This window comes from Apis laboriosa, unplaced genomic scaffold, assembly GCF_014066325.1.
Source record: "Apis laboriosa isolate Shangri-la unplaced genomic scaffold, ASM1406632v1 scaffold12_cov154, whole genome shotgun sequence".
Taxonomy (NCBI): domain Eukaryota; kingdom Metazoa; phylum Arthropoda; class Insecta; order Hymenoptera; family Apidae; genus Apis; species Apis laboriosa.
In genome coordinates, this window is record NW_025221207.1 from 4,511,385 (window position 1) to 4,523,773 (window position 12,389).

Below are 12,389 nucleotides of genomic sequence, written 5' to 3' on the forward strand. Positions count from 1 at the left end.
AGTTACCACCATGGGTTATTTATTTATCGAACCCCGGGCTTAAAGAGTCACAATGCAGTTTCATGCTTCATCGAGTAAAAGTGAACTTTGCAGTTTCTCAATGAGGTCAATAATCCCGTATAATTTAAAAAAAGAAATGCAATAAAAAAAGGAACAAAGAAAAGAAAAATCGAAAATATATCAACATTCAAGGAGATTAACGAAATTTGTAAGTATAATTCGTTACGAGATCAATCTCTGATTCATTGGATTCGAATTTAAAGCATTAGTCATTCTTCCATCTTTTTGCTGAAAATTGTTACAGACTTTATTGGTATTAGAAAATTACCGTTCACGAGAGATACTGTCGTTGCAATTTTGAATCAATATGAGAGATTCTATTTATATTTTTGTTTATATTACTTATATACATTCATATTTCTGCATAATAAATATCGCATTCCAATAAAATTTTATTTCAATCATTCTATATTCTGCATTTGTATTTGTTTATGTGTTATTCTATTTAAAAATAATATTAAAAATAATATTAATTATATTATAATATTAATTGGGACGAAAGTAACAATTAAATTTTTATCTTTGCCAATTACCAAATTGAAGAATTATAAATCAACGAAATATTGAAAGTATTATTGGCATGCATAATTTTAAATATTGAACATTTTTTCACTGAAGAAATTCGATGAAAGCTGAATACCGATGAAAGAATAAACACAGTTCTTCTGTTATTTTCTTTAATACATTTTTTGTTGATGGAAAAATAATTTTGAATAAATAAATTTTAAATCTAATTTAAAAAAGTTTGACTAAGATGTTTAAAAATAGTAAATTCCAAATATTTTGATCTGTATTTACGTGGAATATCTTTAAGAAAAAATCTTTCATGAAAGATTCACTTTTGTCGATTATCATTAACCACTCTGATAATCCATCCGTAAATCCTGCCATTAATGACATATCATAGATATTAAAATGAAATGTTTTTATCAATCAAAAAAACATGTTTATAATGTTTCATCATCACCCAAACTACATGAATTCAAAAATTCTAAAAAAAAACAAAAATTAGATTTAATTACAATTGGTCTAAGTTATGCGATGATTACAAACATTTTCAATCATTTTATATTTTTTATATAAATAATATATTAAATATTAAATAGCTATAATAATAATTAATGATAAAAATAATTTATATATATTTAAATATATTAAATGTAGTGTAGATATATAAAACCCTTCCACTGTTTAATATACATTTATTTTTATTTATGAACAAATTAAAATGCATCTTAAACGCATTATCACGTTCATTGATGTAGCATCACTGATGTGAAATTACTATATCCTTCGTGTGCACCTATTCTTATTCACAGATAGTTGATAGATTGTCGAATAACCCGCGACAAACAATTTAACTCGTTTAGATTGCTTTTTTGCAAAAGATAGGATGAATAGATTTGTATTCTGAATAAACGAACTATAATATGGAAAGAAGAAAAGTTCAGCTAATTATAAGATAATAATTCCAATGATACTATCGTTAGAAAAATAATAAGTTTTAAAAATTTGAGACTATAATAAAGACAATATGATAAAATGAACGAATTCGATGAATTATTAATATACATTTAATGTGATAATATAAAATAAATTCTATTTTATTTATAAATGATTGTGAAAAGTTGGTATAATTTATTCCTGTATTTTAATATTGCAATTTTATTATAATAAAATTTTTCCAATTTTTAAACTGATTATTTCTCTTATAATATTATACTTTATTTATAGATATTTTAAAAATTTAATTTTTTGTAAATATTTCAATATTATTGAAATTACGATTGAAAAATTTAAAATACAATGTATCGAGCAAGTGATATAATATTATGCACAGTTAAAACTAGTGGCATCCAGATGCGGAGAATACGAATAATTTCAGCTTCCTTTAATTTTGTTAATTTACATATTTTTAGTCCATCGAATTAATGATCTCTACAATTACGACCATACATGTTTCATTTTTTAAATTTAATCATCTAAAAGTTAAACATAAATTCAATTTTCACTTTATAACATAATAAACATACGATAAACTTATCACATAACGATAAATTTAGAACTAATCGTTTAAAAGATTTCAATATTCATTGTCCGAACAAAAGGCATTGAAATCACTGGAAAATGAACTTTAATTTTCTAAATTTAATCATTATCTTCTTGTTGAAATTAGATTTTAGTGTAAGTTTTAAAATTTTCTATAAAACTTTTTTATCTTTCAATTTGCCAATTAACTTTTTCACTATTTATTCTTGAATTATCAATAAATCAAATTCGATATCCTAAACGATCAAGTTTAACAAAAAACCCGCAGCGAAACCCACAATAATTACAAAATTATATAAATTCCTCTGCGCATTTAAATATTGCCAACGTTTCACAATCATCATGTTTATTCTCCAATTAATGAAAAACCTTTTCTCGTTCCCTCCAATATTCCAATGTCAGTGGTTGTTACTGTTTAATTACTGCCGACTAAAGTTCCAATTAAAGCGATCATAATTCCCATTAAGCGCCAACAATTGTAACAATGATATTAACGAAATCGTAACCACTTCTTCTTCTAACACACGAGTTTAAGGATAATGGAAAATTGAAAATTCGTCCCGCATAAAAGAGGCGAATCCTCGATCGATAGACACGAGGATCGAGAAATCGACACGCTGACACGCTTCAGATGCCGGTTCTTCGCGGGAAATACGAGTGATCGATCCAACCGGAAGTCGTGCCGGCGTCAACAGGAAGAAATCGCGAAACGAGACGGTCGGATCGGTGTTCGATGTGTTTCGGGTGAACGCGTGGGTGTTTCGCACTGTCGAAGCGACGCAATATCCATCCGCGGAATTGAACGTTTAACGTCAGACTGAAGGCCTTCTGGCTGGCATACACACCTTTGCCAGAGGAAGAGGAACGAGTCGAGTCTGCGCCGTTTGCACGTGTACGGGGATCTAGAGCGTCAAGAAGCGAAAAGTCACCGGTTAAGAAGCGTAGGACCCTGCCAAAAATCTATACACGGTGTGTCGGAAAAATTCCAGGGCCGAGTGAAACGCCGGGAATAGACGTTCCAGCTGATCTCTTGAACCGCGGCCGGATCGGTTACAACAATTGCAAGTTGGTCGGGTTGGTCTGATACACATAGTGAGCGAATCGGAGGAGAAGAAGATGGATTTACCAATAAAATCGGATTTTATTAGATTTTTCGAGAGATTTGAGCGTGTTGAAATTTTTTGTTTAAAAGAGCAGCCTTGAAAATGATTAGAAATTATTACTAAAATAATATAAAAGGAAGTACTCGTGGCTTTATTTTTTATACGAGATGTAGATTGTATGATAGTGTTATATAGTATTTTAATAAGTGGATTTTAATATTATATTAAAGTGAAATGTATTAAAAAATGTATCAAAATTTACAGGTAAAGAACTTTTCTTTTATGATCCTTCATAAATTTTGATATAAAGATTAAAAATTAGTTTAAGAAGTCTTAAAAATCTTGAGTTAGTTTTAAAAATATTTAAAATAAATCTTTAACAATTCAATTATAATAATATTATTGAATTTCATTCTATTATTTAAAATTGTAAATTATATTATTAATATCTTAATATTGTTATTTCAAAAATATTGAAAAATATTTCTTAATATTTTTAAATAACAGATTTAAAAATTACACTTAATAATACACTCTATAATAGAATTCAAGGGTAAAGAATTCATTATAATGCATTAATTAAAACTATCGCTTTATGAATTTATAAAAAGTTTTTGCGAAATGAAATCTTGTACATCGAATCCATATTTTTCGGCAATTATTCATCGCGATATGTAAGCATCAATGTGAAATCCAAATTCGTTTGAAAATAGTGCCGATCTTCGTAATGTTTCTATTTTGGCAATTATACAATTGCGTAATATAGAAGCAGTGACAGTTTGACAGAGCAGTTGAAAACAGTTTGAAAAATAGTTTATTATTTCGCATCGACATAAGAGTGTGAGTGTATTTCGTTAAGAAAATTTTTTTATTGAATTTTTTAAAATAAGTCATATCTACGCTTTATCAATAATGAAAAATTAAAGTTTAGAATAATATTTTATTAGCTATTGATTGATTAATTAATTAATAAATTAAAATAAATAAGGAAAAATAAAAATTCCCTCACTTTTGAAAATCATAAGCTACTTCAATTTTTCTGGATAAAAGTATTTTTATAATAAATATCTTCATAGGATACTTAGGAAACTTAGACAGTTTATATAACTATATATACTTATCAATTATCATGCATATATCAAATAAAATATCTACTCACTTCGTTTTAGAGAGATTTGGGTCGCTGGTCTTTCTCTTCTCTCGTAGCTGTCGCTGCAATGAAAACAGTTACAGTGATACTAAAAGATGCATACTATAGTGAATGCTAAATTAAGTTATCCGACATGAAACCTCGTTTCATTGAAATTTATTTAAAAATAAATTTCGCGAAACTCGACCGATATCTCGCGTGTCTCGAAATTTTAATTCGTTCGTTGAATCATCAGTTTACGCTAGAGAAATTTTGGAATAGAAATTTTTAGAATTCTTACCTTGTGATGTATCCGCTCCTTGTAACTTTCAGACCTGTTTATGTTTGACGTCTTTGGCTTACTGGAAATATTTTGCTGCACCCTAAGTAATCGTAATTAATGAAGCGTAAATTAATATCTATAACAGAAATCAGCTAAGCAACTGCGATAAATGAAATGAAAATAACGCATAAATATCAAATATACTTTGGGAAAAAGATATGACGTTCGTAGTAGAACAATTTTTTTTAATCGATGATAAATGTGTATTAAATTAAACCAATCTTACTGTAGAAATAAATAAAAAAATCACACGAAATAATCATCAAGATAAAAAAAATTGCTGTGATAAAACACGGATAAAAAAGAAAATAATAATTTCTAAAAAAAACTCTTAAAAGATGCGTATATTTTTTACTACGATTAAAAAAAAGAAAAAAGTTGACGAAATGATTAAAAAAAAAAAAATATTCCTCTTAGCGATTTCATGCAAATACGAAAAACATACATTTCTGAAATATCTTCCCGCGAGGAAGGATTGTCCATACTATCGCCGTGATCGGAGACTCCGCTGTAAGCGGAAATGCGTCCTCTTTCGCTACTACTACGCGCGTTTCCGGCTATGACGCCCCCGCGATGTTCTCCTGAAAACACGAAACAAATTAATGCATTCAATTATTGTTTCAATACATACATTACTCTAAACACTTCATTAATTAGTAAATATTAATATATAATTAATTTTTATAGGAACAAATGAAAATTAAGATATAATTTGAGTATCAGGTATAGAGTTAATCATATTTCTCTTTTTTCTTGTGTTTTGTATTGTTTAAAATTTTTTCCATATAATTTTCAAACAGAATATCGATAATTTATTTTACATTATATTGGAATATTAAAATACATTTTAGGGATTTCAATAAACTTTCGATATAGCGTTAAAAGAATTGCTTTCAATGTGGATTTATTATTATTCCATTTTTATTGAAGAAATGAAAAATTCTAACAAAGTAGAAAAAAAAATTACCGTAATAAAATCTGTGACATAGTGCAGTTAAATTATTTTGATTCACACGAATACTTTACAAAAAGGCCATCACAGGTGTGTTACAAGCGAACCTATCGATTTTCGATATTATACTTTCGATATTATACTTTTGCTTACTTTCCCTCCTTGGTCAGAATGTTCTTTAGAAATGCATGAAATTTATAAAGAGTGGTTTGGAAAATGTAAACGAATTCCAACAAATATACGAACAACGTGTTACCGATATACTTCAATCTTAAAATAAAAGGTAGAATTCCACGTTAAAAATAATGAAAAAAATATTTTCAAAAAGGATTCAAAAACAAGTTATAACTTTTATAAACAGAGAAACGAAACTTCTAATGATATAAAAATATTGGAATTTGACACAAAAAATTTGCTACTAATATTAATTATTAAATCTTAATGCTAGAAATAACAATGATATTTTTTCTATTTCTATTGGAAGTTATAAAATTATATGTAATTTTGAAAATTAAATAAGAACATTCTTCTTCGCCTTAGCCATAAATTATAAAATAATTATAATTACAAGATATATATCTGATACAAATATATAAATTTTATTTAAAAATTACACGTAATAATACGAAAGAACTAGTTTATCTCAATGATAATGGAAATGAAACGAATATTTCGATTTAACTATTTGATGCGAGCGGGCATCGAATTAACACGGGCCACGATGTCTGGCATTTCTCCAACTATCCAGTCTTATGTGGAGGCTTATCAGGTAAGGAATGCGGCTCAGGGTAAAAGCAGATCATGAGAGTGTGTGCAGAGAGGGTAGTAACATTTTAATCTCAAGCTAAGCAAACATACAAATCAAAATCGATTTATTACATCAAAAATAGGTCGTAAATCTATCAAAGAAATTATATTTTTGCGTTCTCTAACAACAAAAAAATAAATTAAATTGGCAAAATTAATATTTTTATGACCAATATATATTGCACGACAATTTTACATTCATCCGTGATTGTCAGTTTGAAATTGATCGAAGAAAATTTCGCGACCATTCGGTTGTGCGAAGAAAAATAACCGATTATTCGATAATAAGTAAATTGTTTTGCCAACAGCTGTAGGGGCTAAAAGGCTATCACTTGCTAAATTAACATTCGACAATATAAATTCAGCCGATTATTGTAATATTTCTTTTTTTATCAATCTTTCTTAAATCAACGAGAAGGAACGAATTTAATGGACCGATATTAATATCATGAATTAATCACAGTTAATCGAGCAAAATTTAAAAATTCGATCGATAAAGCAGATAAATTGGAGCGAAACTGTCAGTGATATCATCAAAGGCCACGAATGTCAGCATTTCACTAACTGGGGGAAAACTTAAATGGCTGAATAAATATCCAATGAAGGTTCGTAACACCTAAAAATACCATCGTAAAAAAGTTGGTGCTCTTGAACCCCGTAAGCAGACAGATAGTTATAGATCAGCAGGGGTAGGTATGCTGAGGGGATGCAACGAAGGAAAAGCCTAAAGTCTCGAGTATTTTTAGATAGGGCGATGTAGGCGCGTGTCGCAGAGGCCGGAAACCGTTTTGTGGACCCCTCCTTCCCGTTTTCTTCTTCGTTGTCGTTGTCGTTGCCGTCTGCGCTCGTGCCGCGCGAGATCTATCTTATTTTCCTTCCTTTCATTCCAATGCATACTTGGCATATAGTTACAGCAACGACAACCATCATTCGTCAAATAAAGTTACCTAGCCAGAAAAGAAAGCCCGACGATTGAATTATTGGAAAAACTTTTTCGATACAATCCTTCCCTTCTTATTTTTCTATGTAATTTAAAAATCTATATCTTAATATGCGGATAGAAAGAAAAAGAAAAAGAAAGAGAGAGAGAGAGAGGATTTTATCTCGTGCATTTAATCAAAAATATTACGATTTGATATTTGAAATAAAATAATAAATAATAAATGTTAATAACATCATGCAGGATTTTTATATATATATATATATATATATATTTTATTATCACTGTATTGTATCGATACAGGACCAAAAAATTTTATAAGTGGAGTAAGAAAATTTAAAATTTAAAATATATTTTCATAATGCAAAAGATCCATTCCTAAAAAGAAAAAACACGACGGAACACAACTTACAATTCATTTATATAGACACGTACGATTTCCAATAGATCCTGATCTAATTTTGTCTAGATATATACTATTTGTACAATCGCAAGATTCTGTTTATGAGATATCTGTCGGATGAACGCCAAAAATGCAAAGAGAATGATCATCAATAAACTGTACGAAGAGACGGCATATAACTGTATAGATATAAGGAAAATTTATGAACATATCTGGCAAAATATAACACTGACAGCAAAAAATTTCCATTGGCTTGTCAAATCTTCAGATTCAATTTTTTTTCTGTCATTCTATCGAAACTTTCTTTCATACAGAAGAAACATCTGAAGAAAGTTCGAAACTTTTGACGTTATTAATAAAAATTCGATCAATCAGTTTACCAATGTCCAATCAATCGAAACTTTTAAAATGTATTTAATTTTAAAGAAATTTTAAAGATTGACGCATAATCTAACAAACTTTTCAAAAATATTATTACTCAAACTTGTAATAGACATAAGATCTAACGAAACTTGATTTCGAAATTATTTTTAATCTTTCAAAATGCAAATCAAAGTCCTATATTTTTATACGATTAAATAATATGAAATGTAATATTACTTTGTATCATTTCATTTATCAAATGGAGAAATGAGAGAATTGTTAAAAACAAACCTGTTTCTTTTTCTATTCCACTAATTTCCTTCGTACCGGTATTTTCAGACTTGCTCGAAACATCAATCTCATTATAGAATGCACTGTCGTTCAAGTTTTCACAACACGTCGATACATTGAGACGATCTAAACCGACTATCAAAGCTGTCTCTATGATGTCGTTTGATTCGCGTGTCTTTCTTACAGCGGCAAAAGTCTCCCAAACTTTGACGGCGGCTTTGCTCATGTGTGGCACACAAGTTCTCTGTTTGATCGTCTTCAGTTTCGTTTTCTTCGCAACTTTATCCTTGCTGACTTTCTCGAGTACCACAGTTGAACCTAATTCGATAGATAGATTTTTTTTCTACCGTTTCTCGCGATTAAATATTTATAATCCACTTTAAATTCGAAGAATCTCTATCGCATTTAATAAAAAAAAAAAAAAAATCAAATAAAATTTATTTCAATTATTTTATTCTGAAAATTTTCGTAATATTTTTCTATCGCTTCATTTTTACGAATCATAAAATAAAGCATAAGCTTATTTTCATTTATGATTGGATTAAATTATTCAAATCTAAAGAATTTTCCATTCTAAAACTAATTTATCTTTATCTTTTGTCTTCGCAAACAATTAATACATAAGAATACACAAATTTCTTAAGCATAATTGGTTGTTTCAACTATCTTCGTATTTCTCTATAAACGTTGCGATAACGCGATATCAAAACGACGATAACGAATATTCGGTGAAGAATATTTAACCACTAGTATCACATAATTGCCCCAAAAATAAAAAAAAAATAAAAAAAAATCGTCTAAACCGTTTTGAAATAAAACGCGTCTACAGGAGCTTCTTCGATCCAAGCAGATTATTAGATATTCACGCGATCTTTACCGTCACCCTTCAGCTTCCGATTGAATCTGTTCCTGCATCTCTCCGAGGAAAGCCTGAAGCTAGCAAACCCGGAGATCAGGGGTGAGGGGTTAGTGGTCGTTGGGTAAGGGTTGCAATCCGGTTCCCCCTCCAAGGGATCACGCAACTGTTGCACCTCGACCATGTGCACACCTCGATGTTTCACTATCGAGAAAATGATAATCGACACGGTGTTTCTATACTTCTCGCGGCAACAACCGAGCTGATACTAATTTCCCTCGAACCCGCGCTCGCTTCTTTTCCGCGGAGACTGCCGTTGGTTTCCGGTTAAAACCCCACCAGAATGATCCCCCGCTCGTTTCACAACCACGTTCAACCGCGTTCGTATATTCACAAATGTATGCGGTATGCGTGTGATTCTGATTTTCGAAGGCCCTCCGATTTAACCCTCGGAGAACATCAAGGACGATCTTCGCGTTCAAGATATTGATGTACTTAAAGTCATTCTTAAAGGGTAACTCTCCCTTTACAACACGAGGAGGTGTTACTTGTCAGATTCTTGATTTCTTCTGTTTGTTCTATATTGATTCGATGGCCGTAGAAATTCTGACGAGGAGAGTAATTATCGAGGAATCCTTGCTGATTTTTTTGTTAAATCTCTTTTTTCAAACGTTTTAATATGTATGCTCGTTAGTTTTATGAATGGAAATTTTTATAAAATTCGCGTATTTAATAGATTGCGCTAACAATATTATATATGTAAAAACTTTCTAAAGTATTAAAAAATTTTGAAATATATTATAAAATTTGTAAAAATTAAAGTTAAAAGTTATAATATGAAAGAAATAAATGTCAATGTAAGTCGATTTTTATGCACAAGTAAGAAATTTTACATTAGAAAATAATGAAATTATATTATATAGATATTTAAATTTACATTATATTTAATATGAATATGATAACAAATTATTAATATATTCTGTGAATATGAATCTATGTAAAATATCTATATAAGTGAGATTCTAAGTTTGTTTCGTGGTTTCCTCTCCTCTATTCTTCCTTCCTCTTCTCTTTTATAAATTCATTAGCACAGCCAACACACTCGTTTTGCGAAACTTCCTTATCGAAGAACGCGATTATTGTAACAATAGTGCTTGATAAAAACCACCTACACTCTGCTTCAAGCACATAAACTATTGATTATGTATTTCAACATTGACACTGTTCCCTTTAATCTTTCGATTTAAACAATGAAATAAATATTGAAAAACGCGAAAATATCCTTCATTAATATTTATAATTTCAAATAATTTAATTACTACTTGTAGTGAAATTCGTAATGCATGTAGCCATTACAAATTGAAATGAAATTCTCAATATTTTTGTAATGAATCGATATATATTCTTCAAAACATATATATTTTCACGAACAAAGTCTTATCAAATTAGCATACTAATAGTTTAAAAGACTGAAAAGAGAATGTCGATAAAGAACCATTGAAAACCATGACAAGCAACTTTTCTCCAATATTTTAAATTATAATTTTTACTAAGATGTATACACTTTCTTCACCACTATAATTGTTTTGATTTATTTTTTTTTATTTATTAAAAAAAAATGAGATTCACTATTGATTTAAAACAAATATTAAATGCTTCCAACAAGACAAACAATTGTAACAATGGCTGACAAGTGACCTACGTTCATCAAAGAACGCCTCGATCGAAATGAAGACAGTAAACTTTGAGATAATGGATAACGAAAAGAAGAAAAAAAATATACGACTGTACTTACATAGTTATACAAGCATGCGTAATTGCGAGTTGTTATGATAAAGTACAATATAATAAAAAAATATTGCAAATGGATATGGATATTGTCGCATCAAGAAAACTTATATTTAACAAGAAATTGAATATGTATTCTCATATATTATATGAGAGAGTATATAAGAGAAAATTGATTTCAGACTAATGAAATTTGAATAAATGAATAATTTAAGTTTTTTTAATATTGTAATATTATATTATTTTTGATAATTAATTTCTATTTGATTAAATTTTTGAGATAATGCATAATTTTAATATAATATAAATAGTAAAGTATAAATTTTAATATAATAGTAAATATTTACAATTTAAAATTATTTATGATACATCATGCATAAAATTAGTAAATTTTGTTTTGAAAAATATATTATAATTAACGACGCTTAATAAATTATGTAGAACAAATAAACTGATTAATATGGATAATATGGATATATTTTTATCATATATAAAAAAAAATTTTTATTACTTATTTTTCATAAATTAATAAATTATAAAATTATCAATACTTTTATTTAAAAAGTAAAAATTTTAAAATAACTTCAGAATATATTTAAAAACAAAATAATAAATTTTATACTATGAGATACAAAATTTATATTCTGTGAATTTGATTTTAAAATTATAAAATTATAATGTGTTAAAATATGAAACATAGGACTGCTTATATTTTATATATGACACAAATTATTTAATAAAAATTGCATAAGTAATAAATAATAATTTTAATATAATATGTGTAATTAAAATTTTCACATATTAATTATATGATATATAAAATAAAAAAATGAATAAAAATATTTTATTTAAAAATATTATTTCTAATGTTATTTGATTTAATAATTTAAAAATAAATAACTTACCATTTTCACCATCTGTCAATGCACCAGTATCTTCTTCACTTCTTTTAATTTTATCAACTGTAACATTAAATATTAAGAAAATAAATTATGTAGAAAAAATATGTTTATAAGTTTCATTTATAATATATGTATATATAAAAGGAAAGAAAAAAAAATATTTCTAAAATGATAATGTTCTAAATTTATAGTTCACAGATCCTGGAGATTCACTAAGTTTTTATATATTAAATGAGAAAAAATGTAATATTCATCATTTTTTTTATTTATATATATATAAAATATATATATATAATATATTTATATATATTATATATAATTTATATATATATATAAAACATATTTATAAATATAAAACATATTTTTTTCTTTAAATTTAAAAACTGTTAACAATCAATTTAAA

General features: G+C 27.7%; 1 protein-coding gene across 7 annotated transcripts in view; it reads right to left on the reverse strand.

Annotated features, from left to right (window-relative positions):
* LOC122720413 (rho guanine nucleotide exchange factor 11) overlaps window positions 1-12,389 on the reverse strand; it is a 37,203-nt gene that overhangs the window by 9,029 nt on the left and 15,785 nt on the right. For all 7 annotated transcript variants that reach the window (XR_006347765.1, XM_043947134.1, XM_043947132.1 and 4 more), the window contains 4 exons: window positions 11,990-12,046; window positions 5,130-5,265; window positions 4,643-4,724; window positions 4,372-4,424 (listed from right to left, as the gene is read on the reverse strand). Coding sequence is in view for 6 of the 7 variants with exons in the window: in XM_043947134.1 (XP_043803069.1) it covers window positions 4,372-4,424; window positions 4,643-4,724; window positions 5,130-5,265; window positions 11,990-12,046 (328 nt within the window). In the remaining variant the exon portion in view is untranslated. The remainder of the gene's footprint in view (window positions 1-4,371; window positions 4,425-4,642; window positions 4,725-5,129; window positions 5,266-11,989; window positions 12,047-12,389) is intronic.